Raw genomic sequence first — 27,979 nt, forward strand, 5'->3', positions numbered from 1 at the left:
GACTCTGTCTCAAAAAAGAAAAAAAAAAAAAACCACTAAAAAACCTCATAGTTTTTTTCTTTTTTTTTAAGAGACAGAGTCTTGCTCTGTCGCCCAGGCTGGAGTACAGTGCCCCAATCTTGGTCCACTGCAAGTTCTGCCTCCCGGGTTCACGCCATTCTCCTGCCTCAGCCTCCCAGGTAGCTGGGACTATAGGCGTCTGCCACCACACCCAGCTAATTTTTTGTATTTTTAGTAGAGAAGGGGTTTTACTGTGTTAGCCAGGATGGTCTCGATCTCCTAACCTCATGGTCCGCCCACCTCGGCCCCCCAAAGTGCTAGGATTACAGGCGTGAGCCACTGGGCCGGGCAAAACCTCATAATGTTTTAAGAAAGTTTATGAATTTGTGTTGGACCACATATGGCCCGCAGACTGCGGGTTGGACAAGCTTGTTTTGAGCAGAGGAGGGACAGGGTTCCTACCTTTCGCTACTGTGTAGAGAACAGATCTGAAGACAGCAGAAGCGCGAGACCATTGCTGAAGAGAGCAGAAGCAGGAGACCATTTAGGAGGTCATTGTGAGCCTCTGGTTAGTGTGGTAGCAGAAGAGGTGATTCAAAGTGGTGGATTTTAGAAGTATTTTGAATGTGGACTAACAGGATTTTCTGATGGATTGGCAGTGTGGGGAGGAGGGAGGAATTTTTCACCTGAACTTTAACTGAGAAGGGGAAGGCTGTGGTAAGAGAATCGCTGGAACCTGGGAGGCAGCGGTTTCGGTGAGCCGAGATGGTGCCACTATACTCCAGCCTGGGTGACAGAGCGAGACACAGCCTCAAAAAAACAAAAAACAAAAAACGTATGTCTCCTAGGCATCCAAATGGAGATGTCAAGAAAGCAGCTCATGTGCAAGTTTGGTGTGGTCTGGGCTGGCGATAAAAGATTGAGAGTCATCAGCATATGGAAGTTATTTAAAGCCAGGAGATGAGAAGAATTACCAAGGGAGCAAGTGTAGATAGAAAAGACGTGCAAGGACTAAATTCTGGAGCTCTCCAATATGAGCTTGAGATCAGTTGGAACCATCAGAGAGACGGAGGCATAGGTCAGTGTAGTGAGGAAAAAAACCCCAAGAGATGGTGGTATGCTGAAGGCCAAGAGAAGGAAACTTACTGAGGAGGAGGGAAAGGTCAATTGTGTCAAATGTGGCCCATAAAGTAAGTAAGATGAGTTTGAGAATTGAATGATTGATTGATTTTGTTTTTTGTTTTATGTTTTGTCCCTCCCTTGCCCCCCCACTGGAAAGTATATAGAGCAAAGATAATTGATTGAAGGTCATTGGTGATTTTGACAAGAACAGTTTTGGTGGAGTGGTGGGGGTAAAAGTCTGATCGCTGATAAGTTTAAGAAAGAATGGGAGGAGAGGGATGGAAACAACTCTTTGGAGGCAACTCTTTGGAGGAGTTGTGTTGTAAAGGAAGGAGAGAAATTGGCTGGGAGCTAAAAGGAGAAGTGAGGTCAAGAAAACTTCTTAAGTGGGAAAAAATAGTTATATGTTATATGCTGATGGGGAAGAGCCAGTAGAGAGTGAAAATTGACAATGCAGTGGGGAGTGAGGAGAACGTCTGGAGAAATGTCCCTGATGAGGGGAGAAGGGATTGGACAGAGTCCAGAAGCAGAGGGGCTGGCTTTGGTTAGAGGACTGATGGCTCATGCAAAGTAAAAAGAGAGAAGGCATGATATTTGGGTAAAGTAAAAAGAGAGAAGGCATGATATTTGGGCATAGATGTGGGAAGGCGGATTGATGTGGGAGAAGCTGGTGGATATTATCTCTTCGAGGCCTTTTTTTTTTTTTCCTCTTTGTGAATTAGGAAGCAGGGTCAGCTGACTGTGAGGATGAAGGGAAAGGCTTAGAAGTTTGAACCTGGAGGAGGAGTTCTAAAAAAGTCACTGAGAGCAGTGATTCTCAAACTTTAGTGTGTACCAAAACCACTTAGAGAGCCTATTAAAGCCCTCCCACAGTCTGGGCAACATAGAGCGACCCTATCTCTTCAAAAAATAAAAAAATTAGCCAGGTGTGGTGGTGTGCGCCTATGGTCCAGCTACTCAGGAGGCTGAGATGGGAGGATTGCTTGAGCCTGGGAGGTCAAGGCTTCAATGAGCTGTGATTGTGCCACTGCACTCCAGCCTGAGCTACAGAGTGAGATGCTATCTCAAAAGAAAAAAAAAAAGGCCCTCCCTTGCCCCAGACATTCTGATTCAGTAGGTCTAGGATGGGCCCGGGAATCTGCATTTCTAACAAGTGCCAGGTGATGCTGCAGTCGCCCGTACGGGGATGACCCTTTGAGAACTGCTGTGTGAGAGAGTGGGGCAGTGACTGGACTCGAATTCCCACAAATGCAGTGTGGTTGTCAGGCAGCATCAGGGGCCCAGCTGAGGTTAGAAATCATGACTTGAAAGTGTCTCCAATCACATCCCACTCACAATTGCTTGCACGTGTTTGGAGTCCTATCTCTTTAAAACTTCCATTTTCTACTGACTTTTCCTTTGCCGTGTAAAAGGCTCCACACCCTTCCTCTTTAAAAAATGAAAATCTTTAACTTAGGTTCTAGCTCTCCCCTCTTCACAATTTTCTTGGCAGAGTTGTGCATGCTGTATTTCCCCACCTCCTAGTCTATGCAGCATCTGCAACACGTCTGCTCTCCCTCCAACCTCAGGACACTTCTGTTAGGCATCATCACTGATCTAGATGCTAATTCCAATGGGCACTTTTTAGTTGTAATCAGTCACTTGACCACCTACAAATCTGATACCTCCAACCATTTCCTCCCTCAGCTGTCTCCTCCTTTAGGTTTTGTGGACACACTGCTTTTCTGGTTTTCCTCCTGACAGCTGTCACCTCCTCATTCTCCTTTTCCCCTGGTGTTCCTTTATCCTCCTTTAAGGCAGTATAGCACAGTGGTTGTTATATGTGCAGGTTGTAGATTTACTGGGATAACTTCTGATTTCTCTGGTTCCTAGCTGTGAGACCTGAAACATTTATATCCATTTCTTCATATATTTACCAAAGTGAGGCTGGGCATGGTAGCATGTGCCTGTGGTCCCAGCAGCCTGGGAGGCTGAGGTGGGAGGATGGCTTGAGCTCAGGAGTTCTAGTCCAGCTGGGGCAACATAAGGAGACATCGCCACTTAAAAAAGAAAGATAGGCTGGGCGCAGTGGCTCACACCTGTAATCCCAGCATTTTGGGAGGCCGAGGTGGGCGGATCACGAGGTCAGGAGATAGAGACCATCCTGGCTAACACAGTGAAACTCTGTCTTTACTGAAAATACAAAAAAATTAGCCAGGCGTGGTGGCGTAGTCCCAGCTACTTGGGAGGCTGAAGGCAGGAGAATAGTGTGAACCTGGGAGGCAGAGCTTGCAGTGAGCTGAGATCGCACCACCGTGCTCCAGCCTGGGCAACAGAGCGAGACTCTGTCCCAAAAACAAACAAGCAAACAAACAAAACCCAACATAGTCGTAATACCTGCTTCACAGGGTTCTCATTTGAGGATCCAATGAGTCAGTAGGCATAAAAAGCTTACAACAATGCCTGGCTCATACTGAGTATGTAAGGTCATCACTCGGAGCTACTACTCATCTGTCAGGTGCTATTTGTATAGGCTGATGATGCAAAAAATCTGTATTTTCAAGCAGGCCTCATTCCTGAGCAGCAGTCATAATTATCCACCTGCCTCCTGACATCCCTAGATGCCTCATCAGCATCTCAGCCTTGGCATGGCCAAACCTTCAACTCAGCATTTTTCACTCAGTTTGCCCCCTTTCTTTATTCCCCCACATCCATGAATGGCCCCACCATCTGTCCAGTTCCCTGGCCAGAAATTTGGTAGTTTCTAGCTTCTCTCAGTCCCTTGATTCTTTTCTTTTCTTTTCTTATTTTGGAGATGGAGTCTTGCTCTGCTGCCCAGGCTGGAGTTCAGTGGCGTGACCTCAGCTCACTGCAACCTTCACCTTCCCGATTCAAGTGATTCTCCTGCCTCAGCCTCCTGAGTAGCTGGGATTACTGGCACCTGCCATCATGCCTGGCTAATTTTTGTATTTTTGTAGAGATGGGGTTTCGCCATGTTGGCCAGGCTGGTCTCGAACTCCTGACCTCAGGTGATCCACCCGCCTTGGCCTCCCAAAGTGCTGGGATTACAGATGTGAGCCATTGCGCCTGGCCACAGTCCCTTGATTCTTATAGTGGTATTACCTTATTCTACAGACTCAGATATGTGGGAGCATACATATAACATTGTTTTTCTATAATATAACTATATTTGTAAATTTTTTTTACACATTTTTTGTTTTTCTGAGACTGAGTCTCGCTATGTTGCGCAGGCTAGTCTCGAACTCTAGGGTTTAAGGGATCCTCTGACTTCAGCCTCCAAGTAGCTGGGATTACAGATGTATGCCACAGTGCCTAGCTCTTATGTTTCTATTCTGAGCCAGCTCCTGTTCTCCTGGAATGTTAGATGCTTAATTTTAATCCATTGGTGGAATCTCCCCTCTCTCCAGGGATTGCCTTAATTCTGGGAGGTGTCTCTTATGTATGTATTTTGCCAAAGCACTGGCGGAAGTGGGTCCTGTTATTAAGTGGCCACCCAATGTCCTCTGACATATCCTCTGCCTGGCTCCTGCTTGCATGGCCTCTTTAGGTCTGGTGTCTCTGTGCTACCTCTCAGTTGCTCTTGGACACAGGGTTCATTCTGCTGCTCCCATGCCCCGGGGTAGCATGAGACAGTGTGGCACTGGCCGTGGTTCAAGCTGCCTCCACAACAGGCTACACTCTGCAGCCATGTCTTCTTTTGGAGGTCTTGTCTCCTTAGGTCTGGGGTTCCACTGCCATCAGATCTCGAAAACCTACTTGGGGGTTTTGCTGTCTGTCTGCACTCAGGTGCCTGAGGACAGAACCTACCACTGTCCGTGCTGTCACTGCATTCCCGTTGGCTCTTGCCTGTGAGTTGTGCTCGTGCCATGGAACTGGGGTGAAATCAATGCGAGGCCTTGCTTTATCCAGAATATTTCCTGCACATCTTCTATCCAGACTGGGGGTCCTTTCTGTTTTCCTAAGGGCCTGCCTAGGCGATTGAAATTCAAAAGTCAGAAGTGGATTTCCATTTCCCCTCGTTTTTGTTGTTGTGTCTTTTCACTAAGGCATCAGCACAAAAGCTGGGCTGCTCAAAGTGAGGCTATAGGGGAGAAGGGGAAGAAACCACAAATAATATTGTAAGATGTCATCATATTCCCTATATCCAGTGGGGGCCATGGATTCTACATCTTTAGCCCCCCCCTAAAATTTCCCCCTTTTCACCCACATTGCTTCTGTCGTAGTTTGGGGTTTTATTGTTATACTTCTCCTGGTTTGAGAGTATTCCCTTCCTAATCACAGGGTTAGGTTGCTGAAACAGTGGGAGGTTTTGCAGGTGAAGATTCTTGATAAAAGATAAGATTCAGAAAACTGAATAACCTATGAAATGCCTGATAAATACTCGATCTTCACTAAAATCACAACTAAAATTTTGCACAGTAAATAAATTATCAACAACAGATCTGAAATTAGCAGTAGTGTGTATTGTGTAATTTCCACGTATACCTGGGTGATTTAATGTTTTTAGGATTTCCCTGCAGTTACCGTTCTCGTAAATCCAGTTTGTTTTGATGCAGATGATGTATAGTTAGATGTTCTCTTTGGGTCAAGTTGTTAATCCAGACATCCAGTACCTTCTGATTTGAGGATTTCCAGTTATTGCCCTCACTGGCCCCATCATGGTCTTCAAAACAGCTTTTGGGGGACCTGGCTTGAGATTAGATCCTATGATTTTCAAAACCTTGGTAAGGGGAAGCAGGAAAAACTATTTAAAAGTTGCAGGCTGGGCGCGGTGGCTCACACCTGTAATCCCAGCACTTTGGGAGGCCGAGGCATGTGGATCACAAGGTCAAGAGATCAAGACCATCCTGGCCAACATAGTGAAACCCCATCTCTACTAAAAATACAAAAAATTAGCTGGGCATGGTGGCGGGTGCCTGTAGTCACACCTATTTGGGAGGCTGAGGCAGGAGAATCACCTGAACCTGGGAGGCAGAGGTTGCAGTGAGCCGTGATCACGCCACTGCACTCCAGCCTGGCAACAGAGTGAGACTCCATCTCAAAAAAAAAAAAAAAAAAAAAAAAAAAAAAAGCTGCAGCCAGGAGTGGTGACTCACGCCTATAATCCCAGCACTTTGGGAGGCCGAGGTGGGTGGATTGCTTGAGCCCAGTAGTTTGAGGCCAACCTGGGCAACATGGAGTAACCCTGTCTTTACAAAAAATTAGCCAGGAGTGGTGGCACAGGCCTGTAGCCTCAGCTACTTGGAAGGCTGAGGTGGAAGGATCACTTGAGCCCAGAAGGAAGAGGTTGCAGTGAGCCGTGATCATGCCACTGCACTCCAGCCTGGATGACACAACGAGGCCCTGTCTCAAAAAAAAAAAAAAAAAAAAAAGATGCAAGCACTTTTCACTTTCTAGAGGAGGAGACTTCGGTTTTTCAGTTCTTCTTGGGGCTGACTGTTCTTTGCTTTGGGAAAATCACTACAAACGGCTTTATTTCCTAAGTACAAAGCCAAAGCCATATCCACCAGTGATCTGAGCGCAGAATGTTAAATGCGTGAGTGGGAATTGTGTTTTTGTGGCTTCTTGCTTTTTAGACGATGATGGGGGAGAGAGGCCTTTCTTCTCCCCGAGTGTCCAGTGCGCTGGGTGGAACACTGTTGCCAGGGCTTAGCCCAGCAGGTGTTCACAGGAGCTGAGGAGCAAGACAGAGAGGGCTAGGGAGGGCTTCGCCTCGTCAGAGAGCCAGAGGTGAGAAAGAACTGGGTGGTCTCTAGATGTAGGGACCCGATAGACATTTCTGGATGTTCTGACTTGACATGTGCTGTGAGCACGTGAGTGGTTTGCTGGGGCGGGGGCGCTGTGACTGTGCGATGTCCGTGCTCCTCTGGAGGAAGTCGACTTCTGCTGTCAGCTGTGCTGAGGCAGGAAATAAGGAATGGGGGAAGTGGTGGGCCTTGGGCTAGCTGTAAAGAGAAACCTCCGGCCAGGCGCGGTGGCTCATGCCTGTAATCCCAGCACTTTGGGAGGCCAAGGCGGGCAGATCATGAGGTCAGGAGATTGAGACCATCCTGGCTAACACGGTGAAACCCTGTCTCTACTAAAAATACAAAAAATTAGCTGGGCGTGGTGGCGGGCGCCTGTAGTCCCAGCTACTCCGGAGGCTGAGGCAGGAGAATGGCGTGAACCCGGGAGGCGGAGCTTGCAGTGAGCCGAGATCGCGCCACTGCACTCCAGCCTGGGTGAGAGTGCGAGACTCTGTCTCAAAAAAGAAAAAAAAAGAAAAACCTCCCCCTCTTCGGGCCTCATGGCGCTGTGTACTGGACTCTGAGGTGGGGGTGCGTTCAGAGCATTCCTGGTCTGAAGGTAAGCTGACCTTTGTCTCAGGGAGCCAGGCAGAGAGGTTCCTACAAGGGCCCTTACCTCTTGTTCTGCCTCCCTACATGAGTGCAGCGACCACGGAGCAGCTCTGCCTTGAGAAGGCAGTGGTTCAGACGCCCCATATGCACGGTCTAGTCCAGCGCTGTCCAGTAGAACTTTCTGTGATGATGGAAAATGATTTCCGCTCTATCCAGGACGTCAACTACTAGTCTCATGTGGCCACTGAGCACTTGAAATGTGGCTGGTGTGACTGAGGAACTGAATTTTAAATGTATGTAAATTTAATTGGTTTAAGTTTAGTCTCATGTAGCTAGTGGCTACCATATTGTACAGCAACATGGATGGCAGGAACTATAAAGCTGTAAAGTTCCAAAGTCTGAGCCCAGAGTAGTCTGGGCTGATGATGGCCATCATCAGAGATCACAGAGGATCAAAGAGGCTGAGTCACAGCTGAGTAAATGGTGGAGCTGCCTCAGAAGGCCCTGCAGCAGGAGGGTGCAGTCTCCTGACCATGCCAGGGCCCCTCTCTGCAGGTGACCACACCACAGAAGGTGCAGCGACTCCCACATGGTGGAAAAAGTATCAGGCCTGTACTGTAAATGGATTACCTGTCCTCTCAGTGACTGTCTCACTTGACTCTGTCATACGGGTCCTCCCTGTCCATCTCAGTCGCTATGAGTCTGGAGAGCCCAGGTAATCCATAATCACCACAGCTCGCATCTCTCCTGTTGCATCTCCTTATTTGAGCCAGGCCTCACCCTTTCCTCTCCGCCTGCACCCTCTCATGGCCTTGGCACTGCTCTGGGCTGAGCAAGCCCCACTTTGTCCTCAAGCCCTCCTCCAAAGCTTCTCTTGATTTTCTTGGCTTAAGTGAAACTCACTTTCCCCTAAGGACATTATTCCCCCCGAAGCCCTCTGAAACAGAGCCTGCTTTTCTCTCACCCTCACATGCCACAGAGTCAGGAGGTGGGATATTTGTTTGCATGGGCTGCCATACAAATTACCACGACCAGGTGGTTTAAAATGACAGCTTCATTCTCTCCTAGTTCTGGAGGCTGGAAGTCTGCAATCAAGGTGTCAGAAGGGCCATGCTCCCTCTGAAGCCTCTAGGGGAGATCCTTCCTTGCCTCTTCCAGCTTCTGGAGCCTCAGGTGTTTGTTGATTTGTGACTGCATCACTCCAATCTCCGCCTCCATCTTCACATGGCCTTCTTCTCTCTGTCTCCTGTTTCCCTGTGTCCAACTTTCCCTTGTTTATGATATTAGTCATTAGATTAGGGCCCACCTCATCTTAACTTGATTCCACCTGCAGAGCCCGCTTCTAGGTGAGGTCACATTGACAGGTGATGGGGATAAGTGTCTTGCTTACCTCTCTTCTGGTAAGCAGCCCTGCTCTCTGGAGCTCCTGGTGTTTGGTTTTGGCATCGCCATCGTTTGTTGCTGGCAGCTGCTGGCTTCAGGGAACTTCATCTCCTTTACAACTGGCTCCTGGCCCATTGTCTTCCTCTCTGCCCTTCTCCTTCGTCATCTTGGGATGTCTGCAGCCATGTGGACGATCCTTCCAGCTCTCTGGCCTGCCACTTTGGACCTCTTGAGTCGCTTTCTCATTGTGGGTCATCTGCCCACCTGCCAGCATCTTCACATCCTTACACAGCAGACTCTACAATGCCTCATTAGACTCTCTCCTTTGCCAACTTCCTTCATTTTTTGCCCCTCCTTCTCTCTGCTGCTCTTGCCCAGAAACACCTGGACCCTTGCTGAAGCCATCTTCTCCACCTCCCTGTGCTTGCACTCATGCAGTTGGAAGATACAGATCACCTGATTAGGTCCACTTTATGTTCACGACCACAGACCTCAGATGGACGTACTCAGCACTGCCCAGCATTTCTATTATGTTTTCCTGGTTCATTTATTTTCCCACCATGTTTTCTATTGCTGTATAACACATGCCCCAAAATCTAGTGGCTAAAAAACAATACCCATTTATTTTATTATCATTATTTTTTAAAAAAATGATAGAGATGAGGTCTCATATGTTGCCCAGGCTGGTTTCAAACTCCTTAGTTCAAGCAATCCTCCTGCCTCAGCCTCCCAAAGTACTAGGATTACAGGTATGAGCCACCGCACTTGGACAATATCTATTTCTTATCTTACAGGTCAGAAGTCCTGGTGGGCTCAGCTGGTTCTCTGGTCAGGGTCCCACAAGACCAAAATCAAGGTGTCAGCTGGGCTGGACTCATGTCTGGAGGCTTGGGGCAAGGATCCACTTCCAAGTTCATTCAGGTTGTTGGTAGACTCCAATTCCTCATGGCTGCAGGTGTGTGGCCCCTAATTCCTTGCGTTAAAGAAAAATCTGAGGCACGATAATATTTTTGAGTTTATTTGAGTAAGAAGCAATTGATGAATTGGCAAACACCAAACTGAAGAAGTCTGTTCTGGCGGCAAGCCATCAGGGGCAAGTATTTATGGGGTAAATACAGAAGCAAAATCAATACATTATTTGATTGGTTGCAATTATACAATTGCCTTATTTGGCCTATCCTGTTGGAAAGTCCTTGGTTATATAGTATAAGTGTGTTGGCTATTTCTGACTGGTTGAGCTTATGATTTGTTTTTCCTTAATATAGGCATTTATAAGAAAAACGTCAAGTTCCACTTATGTTTGCAAATCAAGCAAGGTTTAGGTCTCGTAACGAAGCCTCACTGGTTTTGTCTGCTCGGGGATTCTTCAGGCCTAGTATCCCTTTAAATTTACTTTAACAGTTCCCCGCTTTTGATCATTCTCCCAGCAAGCTGAGAGTATGACCAAACAGTATAGCATTACTCTCAGTAACCAGGTTACCATTATTGACTAGTTACTGGAACAAAGAATTGTGTAGATGTCATTCTCATCAGTTGCGTTGGAATGGAAGGTCAGGTAGTCATCATTATCTGCAGTTGCAGAGTCATCATAGGCTTGAGTGGTGGGGTTGTTGAGTTCTTCTAGTTGTCTAATCCTGATAGCAATTATTTGATGTGTGAGTGGTTAGGGTCTCACACCTGAATGCTGCTGGAAAGCATTCAAATCCCTTGAGAGGATACAATGGACTACAGAGCTGGAAATCATGATTATAAGGAGAATAACAGCCAAGAATTGAAAAATTCTCTGGAGCACACACTGAGCTCAGGAGTTCAAGACCAGCCTGGCCAGTATGGTGAAATCCCGTCTCTACTAAAAATACAAAAAGCCAAGAGTTAATCAATTAAATAAATCAGTGGATCAGGTAGACCACACCTATCTGATGAGGAACTTAAATTTGTTTAAAATCCTTTGAATTGGGGGCAATAATTTCGTTTTTGAACAATTTATTTCCATAGGTTTTTGGGGGAACAGGTGGTATTTGGTTACATGAGTAGTTCTTTAGTGATGATTTGCGGTATTTTGCTGCATCCATCACCTGAGCAGTGTACACGCAACCCAGTTGGTGGTCTTTTATCCCTCACCTTCCTCCCACCCTTTTCCCTGAGTCCCCAAAGTCCATCGTATCATTCTTGTGCCTTTGCATCCTCATAGTTTAGCTCCCACTTACGAGTGAGAACATATGATATTTGGTTTTCCATTCCTGAGTTACTTCACTTAGAATAATAGTCTCCAGTTCCATCCAGGTTGCTACAAATCCATTAACTCCTTTTTATGACTGAGTAGTATTCCATCACATATATCCACTCATTGATTGATGGGCATTTGGGTTGGTTCCATATTTCTGCAATTGTGAATTCTGTTGCTATAAACGTGTGTGCAAGTATCTTTTTTGTATAATGACTTATTTTCTGGGTACTCAGTGGTGGGATTGCTGGATCAAACGGTAGTTCTACTTTTAGCTCTTTAAGGAATTTCCACTTGGTTTTCCACAGTGGTTGTACTAGTTTACATTCCCACCAGCAGTGTAGAACTGTTCCCTGATCACCGCATCCACACCAACATCTATTATTTTTTGATTATAGCCATTCTTGCACCAATAAGGATGTATCACGCTGGGTTTTAATTTGCATTTCCCTGATCATTAGTGATGTTGAGCATTTTTTCATATGTTTGTTGGCCATTTGTATATCTTCTTTTGAGAATTGTCTATTCATGTCCTTAGCCCACTTTTTGATGGGATAGTTTGTTTTTTTCTTGCTAATTTGTTTGAGTTCCCTGTAGATTCTGGATATTAGTCCTTTTTTGGATGTATAGATTGTGAAGGTTTTCTCCCACTCTGTGGGTTGTCTGTTTACTTTGCTGACTGTTCCTTTTGCTGTGCAGGAGCTCTTTAGTTTAATTAAGTCCCACCTATTTATCTTTGTTTTTGTTGCATTCGCTTTTGGGTTCTTAGTAATGAAGTCTTTGCCTAAGCCAATGTCTAGAAGGGTTTTTTCCCCAGTGTTATCTTCTAGAATTTTTATAGTTTCAGGTCTTAAGATTTAAGTCCCTGATCTATCTTGAGTTGTTTTTTGTTTAAGATGAGAGATGAGGATTCAGTTTCATTCTCCTTTATGTGGCTTTCTAGTTATCCTGTGGGGCAATAATTTCTAATTTATTGACATAGAAACAACATTTTTTTTTTGAGACAGAGTCTCACTCTGTTACCCAGGCTAGAGTGCAGTGGTGCAATCAAGGCTCATTGCAGCCTTGACCTCCTAGGCACAAGGGATCCTCCCACCTCAGCCTCCCAAGTAGCTAGGATTACAGGCATGTGCCACCACACCTGGCTAATTTTTGTATTTTTTTTGGAGATGGGGTTTCGCCACGGTGCCCAGCCTGGTCTCAAAGCTCTAGGCTCAAATGATCTGCCCACCTTGGCCTCCCAAAGTGCTGGGATTATAAGTGTGAGCCACCATCCGTGGTAAAACTTTTTTTAAATCAATAAAAGCACAAGCTCTTCTTTGTTAAACTGTGCGGTGTCAAGCACTTCTGTTTTGGAGTACTTTTGAGGCTAAATTGTTCATTTCAGATTATATTGCTTGAAGAGAATTCAAGTTATTATTCTATGAAAACAAAGGAAAAACAAAGATTAATATTTGGAGCAAATTATGACCTTCGTCTTTGTGTCTGGAGGGTCAAGATTTATAGATTTGAGTTTGAAGTATCTAGATGGTGGAATGGAGATGGCATTTGAGAGCTGGTTGTGTCATCAGCTGGTGTTCTGGTGAACTCATATAGCAGCAGGCATAAAGGCTGTCTATACATGGTCTGTTGCAGTGATTTTTTCTGAAGTTTGAAGTCATTCAGTTTCAGCTTTTAGGACTTGAGAAAAGGGCAGTTTTAGTTTTTAATGAAACTAGAGAACTTCAGGATTCAATCCAGTTTATAGATGGATAACAAATCTTAAACAGGATTAGAATTTGGTAATTGGTGCTCTACAGTTTTCTATTGAAATGTAGTCTTTTTAATAGTCACTCTCATTTTTATAAAAAATAGTCACAGTTAAATTTTTTTAACAGAATAAGTCTAGTTTCATTAAGGTAGATCTGTTTATATAAATGCAACACAGGTATTAATTCTATGTAAGTTTTAAAATATGATATTTTAGTCAGAGCTTTGGTAATATCCAAGGGGCTTTACTGACTTTATATCCATCAACTTTAGTTTTTTAAAACTGCCTGGTATCAACACTCCCTTAGCCACCCCAGCTGATGTCTCAATAAGTTGTGTGTCTCCGCAGTCCAATGACTTTGGGCTCAGTTCAGCACTAGGACTCGCCTAGGAGTTGCAGTCCTTGTAGCCTAGACTGCCTTTCAAGTTTCTTTAGAGCCCCAGAGCACTTTAGCCCATTGTGGCGAGGCTTGCAGGGACTCAAGTTCACACTGCTGGGATTGGCAATTCCCCTCTGGCTAGGGCTGCTTTAAACGCTCCCCCCATGGGTGGGCATTAACTGAGTTTGGTCTGGTTTTGTTTTCTGCTATAACAGGGCACCACGGAGTTAGGTACTTCAAAATTGCTGTGCTCTCCCTCTCCCCAGTGCACAGAAACACTCTCCACACCATGCTGCTGCTGCTGGGGGATGGAGGGATGGCGTCAGCGATTTAAGACTGTTTTTCCTACCTGTTCAGCCCTTCTTTCAGCAATATGAAGTTAAATCCAGGTACTATGAGTGCTCACCTGATTTTTAGTTCTAATGAAGGTGCTTTTTGTGTGTGTAGATAGTTGTTAAATTGGTATGCTTGCCAGAGAGGAGGGGACAATTAGTGGTCTCCTATTCTGCCATCTTGCTCTTCCCTCAATATGCCCTTTCTTGCAGATCTTTTACAACTCTCTATATTTGTTCAGTTTGTGTCTTACTTGTTTTCTTCTTTATTATTCTGGAACAATCATCTTGTTTTCAAGATAACACCATTCTCTTTTTCCTTTAAAGGAAACACATTCCTTACATACTTTTTCTTGCTGAAAACACACCTACTTTTAAAATACATTTTTAATATACAGTTGCTTTCTTTCTTTCTTCTTCTTCTTTTTTTTTTTTTTTTTTTGATACAGAGTCTTCCTTTGTCACCCAGGCTGGAATTCAGTGGTTCAATCTCAGCAGTTCACTGCAGCCTCTGCCTCTCAGGTTCAAATGATTCTTGTCCTTCAGCCTCCCAAGTAGCTGGGATTACAGGTGTGTGCCACCACACCCAGCTAATTTTTTTTTCTATTTTTAGTAGAGAGAGGGTTTTGCCATGTTGGCCAGGCTGGTCTTGAACTCCTGGCCTTAAGTGATTCACCTGCCTTGGCCTCCCAAAGTGCTAGAATTACAGGCTTGAGCCATCACACCCGGCTGAGTTATTTTCTTTCATCTTTACTACATCTGGTAGTCTTTATTACATATATTAATTAGAATTCTTTTTTATTAATTTTTTTTTTTGAGATGAAGTCTCTGTCACGCGGACTGGGAGTGCAATGGTGTGATCTTGCCTCACTGTAACCTCTGCCTTCTGGGCTCAAGTAGTCCTCCTACTTCGGCCTCCTGAGTAGCTGGGACTACAGATGTATGCCACCAAGCTGGGCTTATTTTTTTTCTTTTTTTTTGTATTTTTGGTTGAAAAGGGGTTTTACCATGGTGCCTAAGTGTTTTGTTTTTTTTTCCCCCTTTGAGACAGGGTCTCATGCTAGAGTGCAATGGCATGATCTCGGCTCACTGAACCTCTGCCTCTGGGGCTCAAACCATCTTCCCACCTCAGTCTCCCAAGTAGCTGGGACAACAGGCACGTGCCACCAAGCCTGGCTAATTTTAAAAATTTTTTGTAGAGATGGGGTCTCACTATGTTGCACAGGTTGGTCTTGAACTCCTGGGCTCAAGCAAATTAGAATTCTTAAACATTTGTTTTTTAGAGACAGGGTCTTGCTCTGTCACCCAGGCTGGAGTGTAGTGGTGTGATCATGGCTTAAGTGCAGCCTCAACATCCTGGACTCAAGCAATCCTTCCACATCACCCTCCTAAGTAGCTGGGACTACAGGTGCACGCCACCGCACCCAGCTATTTAAACATTTTTTTTTTGGTAGACAGGGTCTCATTATGTTACCCAGGCCGGTTTCAAACTCCTGGGCTCAAGTGATCCTCTTGCTTTGGCCTCCCAAAGTGCTAGGATTACAGATGTGACCCACCACACCTAGCCTAAAATTCTTAACCCCTAGTAACCTTAATATCTAGTGAAAATTCCTTTCTAGTGAAAAGGAAGCACGTGATTTTGTAATTTTGATTTTTACATTTTTATTTATTTTTATATTTTATTTTTGGCCTTTGTTATTAGTTTTAATTGACAAATAATGATTGTTTAAACATTTCTCTCATATAGATATATAAAGTGTATATATGTAAAGTATGTAACATATAAAAGTATACATATAAAGTATATATAGAACTATTTCTTGATTTTTTCAGTGTTAAGTATGATCTATTGACTTTTTTTTTTTTTTGAGATGGAGTTTCGCTCTTGTCATCTAGGCTGGAGTGCGATGGCATGATCTAGCTCACTGCAACCTACACCTCCCGGGTTCAAGTGGTTCTCCTGCCTCAGCCTCCTGAGTAGCTGGAATTACAGGCATCTGCCACCGCACCCAGCTAATTTTTGTATTTTTAGTAAAGATGGGGGTTTCACCACGTTGGCCAGGCTGGTCTCGAACACCTGACCTCAGGTGATCCGCCTGCCTTGGCCTCTCAAAATGCTGGGATTACAGGTGTGAACCACTGCGCCCGGCCTTTATTGACTTTCAACTATTGGAACTGTGGTTTTAGCTTTCTTATATGCCCATTTTCTGCTTCACCAAATACATACACTTAACCTTTTCCCATCCTTCAATATATCATCATCATAATTTTTGGTTAAAATCGTTATTTAATGTTACCTTAGTTCATTCATACTGCTGTGACAGAATACCACAGACCGGGCAGCTTATAAACAACAGAAATTTATTTCTCAGAGTTCCAGAGGCTGGGAAGTCTAAGAGCTGTTATATCCACCAGCAGTTGTGTATTAACCTAGAGAGGGGCTAAGGCCTGTCCTCAGACTGAACCCACGATGGCTTCCTCTCCCTTTTCCCTGATTTTGCAGAGTATAGAAGAAATAACATAAAATTTCTTTTTTTGCAATTAGTTTACAAAATAGTAGAGACTGCTTTTTGCCCTCTTACTCATGACTTCTCCTCTGGGAAGCTACTTTTGCCTGGCAAAAGGGCCCTACATATGTGTTCCCATAGCACTTTGATAAGATGTAATTTATATTCAATGAAATTCACCTATTTTAAGTGCGCAGTTTGATGAGTTTTGATAAAGAGTTTCCTGGTACCTTGGCTTATTCTATTTATTTAATATTGTGATAAAATACACTGAATATAAAATTTACCATCTCAGTCACCTTTACGTGTACGATTCAGGCTGGGTGTGGTGGCTTACACCTGCAATCCCAGCACTTTGGCAGGCTGAGGGGGAGGATCACTTCAGCCCAGGAGTTTGAAACCAGCCTGGGCAACATAGTAAAACCCCATCTCTATTTTTTAAAAAGTGTATGGTTCAGTGGCATTATGTACATTCGCACTGTCATGCTACCATCCCCACCACCCATCCATGGAACTGTTTTCATCTTGCAAAACCAAAACTCTGTGCCCATTAAACAATAACTCCCCATTCCCTCTCCCCACAGCCCCTGGCAACCACCATTCTATTTTCTGTTTCTATTAATTTGACCTTTGACTTTTTAAACAAAGTTGTGGTTAAAAAGTCATAAATTACTATCTTAACCATTGTTAAGTGTACAATTCAGCAGTGTTAAGTAGCAGCTTCTTTTTTTGTTTTTTGAAGACAGGGTCTCATTCTGTCACCCTGGGTTGCGGTGGTATGATCTTGGTCACTGAAGCCTCAACCTTCCAGGCTCAATTGATCCTCCCACCTCAGCCACCCAAGTAGCTGGGACTACAGGTGGGTGCCATCATGCCCAGCTAATTTTTGTATTTTTTTGTGGAGATGGGGTTTTACCACCTTGCCCAGGCTGATTTTGAACTCCTGGGCTCAAGCAATCCACCGGCCTCAGCCTCCCAAAGTGCTGAGATTACAGGCGTCAGCCACTGTGCCTGGCCTGCAGATTATTTTTAAGGTAGTTTTAGGTTTAGTTAATGATGAATGCAGAAAAGCCCAAATAACAGTCACTTAAAAAAGGTTGTCCATGGCTGCCCTGACAGCTCCACCATCACCAAGGACTCAGGCTTCTATTTTGTGCTTTGTCATTTGCAACACACAAATTCCATCTATCTCTTAGTCCAAAATAGCTGTTCCAGTTCCAGCCATCACCTCCACATTCCAGCTAGCATAAGGCGAAAGTGGGGAGAAAGGCACACTTTCTCTCTTCTAGAGCCCTTCATAGAAATTACACATACTATTTTGCGCTTATATCCCACTGGACAGAACTTAATCATAGGCCCATCTCACTGCAGTGGAACTGGGAAATAGAGTCTTTCTTCTGGATCACACGTTTCAGTTCTAGTTTATGGGTCCCATTGCTGAGAAGTAAGAAGATAATGCAAGACACCCGCACTGGTGTCTTCCACAACTTCCCTTCCTCATAGTGCTTGCTGATCACTGCACTGAAATTGATTCCTCCATCTTGTTGGGCTGTGGACCCCTTCAGTCAGGGGCTTGTGTCTTTTATAGCTTAGCACAGAGCCAGGTGCATTTAGGTGCTTAATGTTTGTTGTACAAATACATGATTTCAGCCCAACCAGCTTATTGTTGGTTTTTAAGAATTATTGTTTTATTATTTTTTTGAGACAAGGTCTCGCAGTGTTGCTTAGGATGGCCTCAAACTTCTGGGCTCAAGGGGGCCTCCCAGCTCAGCTTCTCAAGAAGTTGAGATTACAGGTGCCTGCCACCGCACCAAGCTCTAATACTTTTTTTTTTAAGACTGAATCTCACTCTGCCACCCAGGCTGGAGTGTAGTGGCCCACTGTAACCTCTACCTCCTGGGTCAAGCGATTCTCCTGCCTTAGCCTCCCAAGTAGCTGGGATTACAGGCGTGTGCCACCACACCTAGCTAATATTTGTTTGTTTGTTTATTTATTTATTTATTTTTTAGTAGAGACAGGATTTCTCCATGTTGGCCAGGATGGTCTCAAACTCTTGACCTCAAGTGATCCATCTGCCTTGGCCTCCCAAAGTGCTGGGATTACAGGCGTGAGCTACCACACCCTAATTTTAAGACTTACTGAAGTGAAGCCCTAAAGGGGGAAGAGACTAGAGTCCTCTAGTCCATGTTGTCACCAAATTCAGGAAACTGCTTTACTGCACACTTGGCAGGTGGCCTCCACCTGGCCACGCCCGCTGCCAGGCACTCCCCACCTGCACTGCTGGGCACCTCCAGCCATCACAGCCCCTTCCTGGTGCAGAGTCACACTTGGCCTCCATGGAGCTGCTACATTGGTCCTGCACCACCCTCCATATGGTGTGTCTACATCCACAGGTCCCACTGACCCCAGCTCTTCCTTGTGCTGGGCAAAGATGCCTCCTGTGGGTCTGCATAGGACATGTTTCTCCTTGAGTGTGTTGGGGACATTCCAGGCCTGAGAGTGTCCTGAGGCTGAGAGCCCCCGTTGAGCAGAAGCGAGCTGATGGCCCTCTTGCCTGGCCAGGACTCTCTGAAGGACTCCAGCTCCAACATTTTCTCACCAGTGAATGAGGTGATTTACTCTTGACTTGGGATTTATTTCTTTCACATGTAAAGACACCTTCACAGCACGAAAGCTGCAGATTCAGAGAGGGACATCAGGTTGAGGAGGCGGGAGGGATGTGTGTCACAGGTCCCTGGATGCTGTGTAGATTTCTTTGTTGGCCAGTGAAAGTCCCCACATCTCACCGAGATCCCCATGCCCTACCCGAGGAAGCCTCTAGATGTCAGAGGTGCAGACATTGCACTTCTCAGTGGACAATCCAGTCCAGAAATGGGGGTGCAGAGAGGGGCTTCTGTTGCTCTTGAGCGGGAATTCCACAGCCCTAGGTATAGACTTAGGTGCTGAAGGGGGACCCAGGAAAGAGGTGAGGACTGGCGAGGGAGTGGATGGGGAGGGGTTTGGGGCATGTGCACAGGAACCAGGGCTGGCCCCAGCCCTCTATAATTACCTGAGTTACCACAGACACCCCACAACCTCCACAGGGCCTGCTGACTTGACCACAGAGGGACCCATGGCTGTCGCGGACTGTGGCTGAAAGTCTGCGGGCTGCCAGCCCTCGGCATGGTCATTCTGGATAGGTTTATTTTATTTTTTATTTTTTTGACACAGAGTGTCACTCTGTCACCCAGGCTGGAGTGCAGTGGCACAACCTTGGCTTACTGCAACCTCCGCTTCCTGGGTTCAAGTGATTCTCCCGCCTCAGACTCCTGAGTAGCTGGGATTACAGGTGCACGCCACCATGCCTGGCATTTTTGTATTTTTAGTAGAGATAGAGATGGGGTTTCGAAGCTAGTCTGGAACTTCTGACCTCAAGTGATCCACCTCCTCCAAAAGTGCTGGGATTACAGGTGTGAGCCACCGCGCGCAGCTCTGGGTAGGTTTGTGTTGTGAGGCCTGATGCTCTGTTCTTCTTTCCTAAAGTCCGTGGCCCTCTGGTGGCCTCTGTGGCTTCTTGAGCTAACCTCACCCACTGTGGGACTCAGGTTCTGCTCCCCTAAACATGGCTGCAGAGGGTAATACCATCTCCCAGCACCCTTCAGAGTGTGGCTGCTAAACTCTTCAGGGACACAGTACTAGAGTGTGACAAAGACCCCAAAGGAGGAGTCACACAGGTGCGAGGCTCACATGGTGCCACTCATTTCCTTCCAGAAACACCTCCATACTCTAACTCTTACTACCCTGAGGGTGGTGCTCCCCACATTTCTCTGGCATTTGATCTCCCTTCCCCCACAGCAGCTCTTTTCACCAAGACGCCTTTCCTTGGCACGGCGCTGGCAGCCCAAGCAGGGCTGAAGGAGAGGGGCCTGTGTCTCAGGGGTGTTCCTCCCTTTGGAGCACTCTGGGTTGGCAGCATCTTGCTGAGGGGCTGTCAGCCTCCCAGCCTGGGACAGGGACAGCTCCTCCTCCTCTCTTTGTGCATGGTAACTACAGGGGTGGAAGGCAAGGCAGAGAGGTTGACAGGAGGTAGCAAGAGTGGGAGCCGGTGGCATAATTTAGATCTGAGGACTTTAAGAAAAATGCTCAGAAATAATCATCCTACCCAGTGCTAAATTATCAGATGAGTCAGCCTCTGGGCAGCTGTCACCTTCCTCCCCCAAATTCCCTGGCAAAGCAGGGAGGCTGGCTTGGGGCTGCCTCTCTAACTCTGAAAGCAACTGGAACCCACAGTTGCCCTGTGGTCCCCCTCTAGCCCCCAATCCCAGGATGCTCGCTCCCATTTTACTCTACTTTTAGGGGAGGAGCCAGGGATGGGGCTCAGTGTTCCCTCCCTACTCCCAAAGGGACAGTATTTGTCCCCAGTCCTTTCTCCTGCCAATGCTTTTGGATTTAGGAAGCGATGCCTCGAGGACATGGGCGTCTCCCAGTAGCGGATGTGCCTGGAGGGGGCATTTCTGAAGAACTACCAGAGCTGAGAATTAAAAGCAGACTGCGTAACTTAGCGTAGGTTCACGCAAAGCCACTTGTGCATTCAAGAGCCAGGGCCAAGTGGTTCGGCCCATGTGTTGGCAGGTAAGCGTGTTGTTCTAGCCAGGTGAGTCAGCAGACATGGGATGTTTGTTTATTTGGGCAAATGTGTCTCATTAGGGTCATTCTGAAAATAAGCCCAGTGTGCAGTCATTAGCCCCTGGGGCAGCGTCGCTACTAAGTGGTTGGGGAGAAGTCAGGAAAGAGGAAGAGGTGGCATCCCCCAGCCTCACCTGTGGAGGCCCCAGCGAAGCAGGGCAGGCAGGCACTGCTGGAGGAGCAAAGGCCAGGTGGACACGAGGACAGATTCCAGAGGCTTGGTTTTATTGTGCAGTTTTCTTTTTCCTCAATGAGATGCCATAAGCTGTGGTGGCACTATGCACAGTCACAGAACAGGAAGAACCACCGGGCGGGGGCTGGGGGTTGGGAAAAGCCATTTCCCGAGAAGTGTCCAGCTCCTGGGTCTCACTCCATGGCCTGCCTCGGGCCCCACAGAGGTCCCTGAGAAGGCAGGCCTGCGGGGCAGGGGGCTGTCTGAGGGGCTCAGGCACCAGCCAGCAGGGGCTGGCACTGATGGGCGAGGGGAGGAAGTACCTCCCTTAGAAACTTGGGCCAAACTCTGTGCAGCTCTGGGACTCCACCCCACCTGACTTGGAGGCTGTGGGTCAGAGCTCTGGAAGCTCTTGGGAGCGTGGGACAGCCTGAGAGGGTCTTGTCCTCCTCTGTAGCCCTCTCCACTGTGGGTGGAGGCAGGGAGGGGCAGCAGGCCCATGCTTTTAGCTTCCTTAGGCAGGGAGGGATGATGAACCCTCATCCTTTACTTCCTCCTCCAACCCTCCACTAGCGCTGCTTTCCCGGTCAAACCTGCATCTTCACCGGCTCATGCCCCAAAGCCCTTGGGGAACTTGCACAGTGGTAAGGAGGGCTGTTTTTATTTTTATTTTTTGGTTGTGGCTGAGAATGCTGGAGATGCTCAGTTCTCTCCCTCACAAGGTAGGCCACAAATTCTTGGTGGTGCCCTCACATCTGGGGTCTTCAGGCACCAGCCATGCCTGCTGAGGAGTGCTCTCAGGACAGACTGTGTCCGTGCTAGGTTCAGGCACAGCCCAACCACTCCTCATCCAAGTCTCTCCCAGGTCTCTGGTCCCAATGGGCAAGGATGACCCCTCCAGTGGCTGGTACCCCACCATCCCACTACCCCTCACATGCTCTCACTCTCTATCAGGTCCCCAATCCTGGCTTCCCTCTTCACGAACTCTCAAAGAAAAGGAAGGATAAACCCTAAATAAACCAGACAGAAGCAGCTCTGGAACAAAGAGTACAAAAAGACAGCCAGAGGTGTGTGGAGAGGGTGAGGTGCCGCGGGGATGTGGGTAGATAATCGCATGCAGCACTGGGACTCCTGATGAGGGATGGGGTCCCCACTTCTCCTCGAGGTGTGAGGGACTGTGGGGAGGGGGTCAGCCGATTCAGAGAAGTAGGATCTCTGCACTGGAATTTGAGGCTTCCTATCTCCTCCATGGGCCCCACCAGTCACAGGGACATGAAATCCGTGGCCTGGAGAAGGGAGAGGGAGAGCAGGAGCAGAAGCAGCCACGAGGTGTTCTGAGCCAGCAGGCTGATGCCCTCACACTTGACCAGTTTGTCTGCCGAAAGAGAAGAGGGCCGGGGGAGGGGTAGGAAGGAAGAGGGATCAGGACTCAGTAAGGCACAGGCCCAAAGCAAGGGTATACTCCCTTTGAGAGGCAGGTAGCGTGACATCTTAGGTGGGACCAGGAGCAGCCTGGCCTCAGAACCAGCCATCTTTCCCGTTTGTAAATTACTTACCTCTTGCACACATATCATCTTATGAAAACCTTACTAAACATCATCACAAGAAAACTGGCTGAGGGAAGTGGTGTCATCCCTGTTTTCCCGTTGGGGAGAGGGAAGATTAGGGAGGCCCAGGGCCTTGCCCGCAGTTCTGGTGGAAGCATCTACCACACTACTCTGCCTGTCTGACTGGCCCTGAGCTTTTCACCCCATTCACACTGAAGGCAATGGTTCCCCAGTTGACCAGGCAGCAGTTGGGAGAGGGTGAGAGAGTTATGGGGCTATTCTCCTCTCCAGCCCAGCCAAGGAAACTGCCTGCTGTCCCCGAGCCTGGCTCTCCCAGTTCACTTGGCTTTTTTAGGAGTTTGCCTCACCTCTGAGCACAGTGACGTTCTGGGAGGAGATGGGCGGGGAATGGCCAGAGTGGTGGAGTGCACACGTGTAGGTCCCCTCATCCTTGCTGGTGAAGGCGGATAAGTAGAGGACCTTCATGTTGTATTTGCTGGTGAAGTTGGTTCGGGAGCGGTATGTGTGCTCAGGCACCCCCACGGTGCCAAAGAGCACGTGCTTCTTTGTCTCACGGGTCAGGCTGAACTCGTACTGGATGGGTGAGCTGGTGGTATTCTCATGGCGGCAGTCCAGACGAAGGCTCTGGTCCACTAGGCAGGCCGTTAGGCTGGTCACCTTCTGCCCTCGGGAGACCTGCAAGACTGGCACCAGCAGTGCCTCCTTCAAATTGGAGGGGCCTACAGCGTAGGGGCCTCCCACCCACCTGAAGTGGAGAGATGGGCCTGGCTAGGGAGGGGACTGGGGTCTGCTCTCTGAGTGCCTTTCCCCACTCCAGGGATCCCACTTCTCCTTTGCAGACCCCAGCCTTCCTCCCAAGTCTGCTTGAGCCTTGGATCCTATCAATGTGTTTCAAGGACAGGAGATTTTGGGGAATTGATACAGGTTCTGGGTTCTCAATTGGGGATTTTAGTTCAATATGAGGGAGGGCTCAGCAAACTGTGTTTCCAAAAACCACCTCAGGCTGTCAGAGTATCAGCGAGGTGGGTTGGCTGACTTTGGGATGAAAAGAGCCCTCTGAAAAACAGTCACCTGCGCTTTTCTGAGACTGTGAGGGAGAAGCCACTTCTCTGGAGGGAAGGAAGCCAGGGTGCCTGGAGCCCCAGCCCTGCCCCATGCCGGGTACCTGTTAGCAGGAGAGCGATGCTGATGGCCGGGTTCATGGTTCTGGGAGCTCAGTCCTGGATCTGGGTTGGGAACAGGATGGGAATCAGCCAAGGTGTGCCACACTTACTGCCAGGGCTGGGGGTCCCTGGGAACATGACATAATAGCTATGGCAGACATCTAAGTCCCTCTCTCCATCCCCCCTCTCGTCCCTACTTCTCATTGAACATGATACAGCCACTGGCTCTTTCCTGCTCAGGGAAAGCAAGTAAGGAGGGAGAACAATCCCTGTCATGGTGTGTTTCTGTGCTTGGCCATGGAGCACTGACCAGCTGGGTGCCTTTAAGTGACTTTACCACTCTTTCTCCTCTTTTTACATTAACACAGTGTATGGTAATGTAAGACCTATGAGGGCTGGGGCTTCCTATTTAAAAAAAAAATTTAATCGTGGTAAAATACAAAAAGCATAATAATTACTATTTTAACCATCTCCAGAACTCTTTTTGTCTTTCAAATTAAAACTCTGGATCTGTTAAACAAAGACTCCCCATTTAGGGACTTCCCATTTCCTGTTCAGAAGAAAATCCCCAATGCTCAAAACCATTTCCATTTGCAGATTACTGGCATATAGCATACACTCCAAAGATATTTATTTATTTTTTTATTTTTTTACTTTTTTATTTTTTTTGAGACGGGGTCTCGCTGTGTCGCCCAGGCTGGAGTGCAGTGGCCGGATCTCAGCTCACTGCAAGCTCTGCCTCCCGGGTTTTTACGCCATTCTCCTGCCTCAGCCTCCCGAGTAGCCGGGACTACAGGCGCCCGCCACCTCGCCCGGCTAGTTTTTTGTATTTTTTAGTAGAGACGGGGTTTCACCGTGTTAGCCAGGATGGTCTCGAACTCCTGACCTCGTGATCCGCCCGTCTCGGCCTCCCAAAGTGCTGGGATTACAGGCTTGAGCCACCGCGCCCGGCCCCAAAGATATTTATTGTGAATGAATGAATCTCTCTGAATCTTACATACCCACCGGGTTATGATGGGAGTTAAGAAAAACAACCAACATCTGGCGATGACTGCTTCATATAAGTGAGCCACAAATCCCTAAGTCATTCGCCGTCCCCAGTGGATGGCTAGAGACCATCCACCATGGCTAAGGATGCTCCCAGATAGGGAGCATCTATTCCTATCTGGATAGGGCACAGGCTAAGCGTGTTCCCGGAGGAGAGAAAGCCACAGTGATCTCCAATTGTATGTGAGTCAAGGACGCTTCCCAATGTCCAGCTCTCTGGAGTTCCTGGGACTGCAGTTTTCCAGCCCAGTTTTAACAGCCACCCTGGCTAGGCTGTCTGGTCTTTTTGTTTTTGCAGCCTTGGCTGAACCAACCCTTGGCGAGGCGAGGCGACGCGGAGCCGGTAGCCCAGCCTGTCCGCAGAGCAGTGCTCGCCCAGGAGAGGCCACAGAAGGGGCGTGCACCCGCGAGCGCGCGCAGGGCATTGCCTCGGTAGAGTGCGCCCGGGTGCGCAGGGTGCGCCACTCGCCGAGTTCAGGGTCCCTGGCGCTCAGCCCCTTGACGGGTGAGGCTAGGATCCTGCGGCGGCTGCAGCTACAATCAATGCTCTCTCTGTCCCGGGGTGGAGCTGCTGCCCTGAGTCAGATCCAGGAGGAAGGGGGGTCTGCATCTGGCTTTTGATTCGAGGACTCTTGTTTGAGATGATGTGCGGGCCTGGGATCTAGGAGGGGAAGGGGGAATAGTGGCAAGAGCAAGAAAGGGAAGAATTGGGTCTGGGGCTGGAGAGGGTAGAAGAGCCAGGAGAGGGATGGAGAGCGGCTGGGGAGGTTCAGTCTGTATTCATTTCCTCTGATTTGTGTCCTCAGGCGGCTCCAGACCCGGAGAAGGTCTGCTCTTCCTCCCTCTCAAGCCCCCGGCGGGCCTCACCCTTATTCCATTTCCGTATTCCAGTCCTCTCCTTTCTCAGCTGAGTCCCCCTTCCCCCTCTCTCATCCTTTTCCAGTTCTCCCCTCCCCCGTCCGCCCGCCTTCCACCCAGTCCCCGCCTGCGGCATTGCGGCTTCCTTCTCCTCCGGTGCCCCGCACCCAGCCCGCCGCGAGGTCACCGGACAGATTCCCTCCACTCGCCATCCTTCGTCCTCTCCCCACAGTTTCACCCGTCCTCCTCCCCACCTCTGCGAGCTGGGTTTGGGGACTTCTGGGTGGAACGCAGACCAACAGTTTGTCCTTGGTGCCCTTCCTCCCTGTTCTCCAGCGCCCCAGCCCCAGACACCCGTCCCCCAGCGGGCGAAAGCCCGGGAGCGCCTTCCCCGAAAGACGTCGCCGTGCGACGGGGCCCCGGCCCTGCAGTAGCATCTCACTCCCGCCCCTGCCTGGAAAGCAGGCCCCTCCCTAAGCTCTGCGCCCTCTTCCCTGGGCGCCCTCGGACCGTGGCCCGAAGCCTAGTGTTGGGAGGGCTTGCATGGGCGCTTGACGGCAGTCCCCGAGCCCCAGGTCCCGCCGGCTCCAGTTCCCACCTGGACTGGGGTCTTCCGCTGCCGCAGCCTCCTCCAGACGCGCCGCCGCCTCCGGTTGCTGCACCCAGCTCGGAGCCCGCAGTTTTCATCGGGGATGGAGGAGAGGGGGAGCGGGGAGCCGGGGGCTCAGCCAATCAGAGGCGGAGATGGGGGGAAAAAGGATGGCAGGGTGGGGTGGGGGGGTGGGGAAGGAAGAGAAGGCGGTCCCGTATTGGTGTGAGAGTGGCAGGTTGCGGCGGAAGGGGGCCCTCATCCTGTGGCCGGAGATCAGGGTGGGGCAGCCCAAAGAACATTAGCCTCCTCTCTGAGCCCCGCAATGGTTGTTCCCCTTTTAACGCTTTAACCCTTTTCTTCTGACCTATTCTTCAGAAGTCTGTGGGAAAGCCACAGTGTAAGAGGTGCAGGATGCAGGCCGGGAGCGCCCACGCCTCTGCATTTCCTTTTCAGCTGGAGCCCACCTCCTCCGGAGCCTCCAGTGAGAAGTTTTGGAATATTCCAGTCTTTCTGAAAGGAAGCTGGTTGGGTGTTTTTCAATGTTGGAGCAGCCCTTTGGAAGCAAGGCAGGCCCTGGACCCACCCTGTCCGTCCCTGGTCCCCAGCCCCATTTCGCCCCCTCATCTATTCCAGAACACCCAGCCCTTCAGGGGGCCTGCGGGTGCTTTTTGCTCCGGGCATCACGTCTCCTTCAGCCCCTGGGCTGGCACCTGCTGGTCCAGACAGCTGGAAGGTTCTTCTGGCTTTCTTGAGTACAGTCTGCTTGTTTGGTCTTCAGACCAGGGAGGGACGGTTGCCTTTCAGCAGGCACTGTGCTGGGCACATTACATTCATGGCCACCTTTACCTCACGGCCGCCTGCTGGGTTCATCCCATCTCAATCCTCACCTCCTGTCTTGGCTGGTAAGTGGGAGAGCTGGAGAATTGACCTGGGCTATGGAACCCCAGTTCTCAAGGGTGAGCCATTCCTCTTGCTCATCCCTGCCCACTGGGAGAGGAGAGGAACTCTGGGAAAGAGGAGGAGACAGCGCCACAGAAAGGACTCAGTCGAAGCCAGCTTCTGATCACCTGGGGCACTCCTGATAACCCACCAACTGGATGTCACCAGAAGCCCTAGGTTCATTTTTGTAGACAGTGCTGATGACTTGTCTCTCACTCACAGGTGTGGTGAATTTTTTGAACCAACGTTTATTTGGTTGATTTGTATCCTGCCGGTCTCTATGAATTCTGGTGGAGACATTCTGTGGGCTGGCCCTGCCTCTCCACTGTCTGCCTGCCTGTTCTCCTATTTCTTCATGGAAGTCAGCCCTGGCACCTTCCCTGCAGTTTCTGATACTGCAGTGGCACTGTTGGAAGCCACTGTTGGAAGCTTGCAAGTGGGAGGAGATTCGCTTGGTTTCCCAGCATTTAGGGTGATGGAACGTTCTAATTGGAATGAGCCTTGCAGACTGTTAAGTCCAAAGGAGCTATTCACTTTGGTAAACCGCAGAGGCTTCTAGGGCATTTTATGAAAAATGCAGCCCACCTTGCCCACCTAGGACCTCCTTAATCTAGTACTAGAGCCAGCTGAGTCTGCACTTCTCTCATGCTCCCCAGGATCTGGGGACTCTAACACATGATCTGGTAAGACTGTCCCTCTTCATAGGCGAGCTAACCTGGCTTCTTGTAGGGTACTTTTTAAGGCCATGGATGTCCTTGCCCCTTGCTGCTGACTTCCCTCCTCCCTCCAACTCCATCCCAGCCATCTTCCCATTCATCTACCTGATGCATTCCAGACATGCTGGCTCTGGCTTCTTTCTATCTCTTCATGGCAGTGTGTTCCTTCCTGCTTAACAGCTTTCTGATTCTGAGTCCAGGGATCTTAACTGCAGAAGGCATCT

At 48.5% G+C, this 27,979-nt stretch overlaps 2 protein-coding genes across 8 annotated transcripts in view; one reads left to right on the forward strand and one right to left on the reverse strand.

Annotated features, from left to right (window-relative positions):
• Positions 1 to 27,979, forward strand: part of LOC123568680 (uncharacterized) — a 183,234-nt gene that overhangs the window by 4,102 nt on the left and 151,153 nt on the right. The gene's annotated exons all lie outside the window — the stretch shown is intronic.
• Positions 20,905 to 26,166, reverse strand: THY1 (Thy-1 cell surface antigen). Its single transcript, XM_005579919.4, has 4 exons — positions 26,107 to 26,166; positions 23,606 to 23,666; positions 22,788 to 23,123; positions 20,905 to 22,247 (listed from the first exon to the last, which is right to left on the reverse strand). Exons 2-4 carry the CDS (start codon positions 23,640 to 23,642, stop codon positions 22,135 to 22,137), a joined length of 486 nt encoding a protein of 161 aa, XP_005579976.1. The 5' UTR covers positions 23,643 to 23,666; positions 26,107 to 26,166; the 3' UTR covers positions 20,905 to 22,134.

Source organism: Macaca fascicularis, chromosome 14 (genome assembly GCF_037993035.2).
Source record: "Macaca fascicularis isolate 582-1 chromosome 14, T2T-MFA8v1.1".
Taxonomy (NCBI): Eukaryota; Metazoa; Chordata; class Mammalia; order Primates; family Cercopithecidae; genus Macaca; species Macaca fascicularis.

Coding starts and splice junctions, on each gene's coding strand:
- THY1 (XM_005579919.4), bottom strand. CDS start 23,642: ATGAACCCGGCCATCAGCATCGCTCTCCTGCTAACAG. Junction 23,124..23,605: donor CATCGCTCTCCTGCTAACAG/GTACCCGGCATG, acceptor TGCTGGTGCCAG/TCTTGCAGGTCTCCCGAGGG. Junction 22,248..22,787: donor GAACGTCACTGTGCTCAGAG/GTGAGGCAAACT, acceptor CTCTTTCGGCAG/ACAAACTGGTCAAGTGTGAG.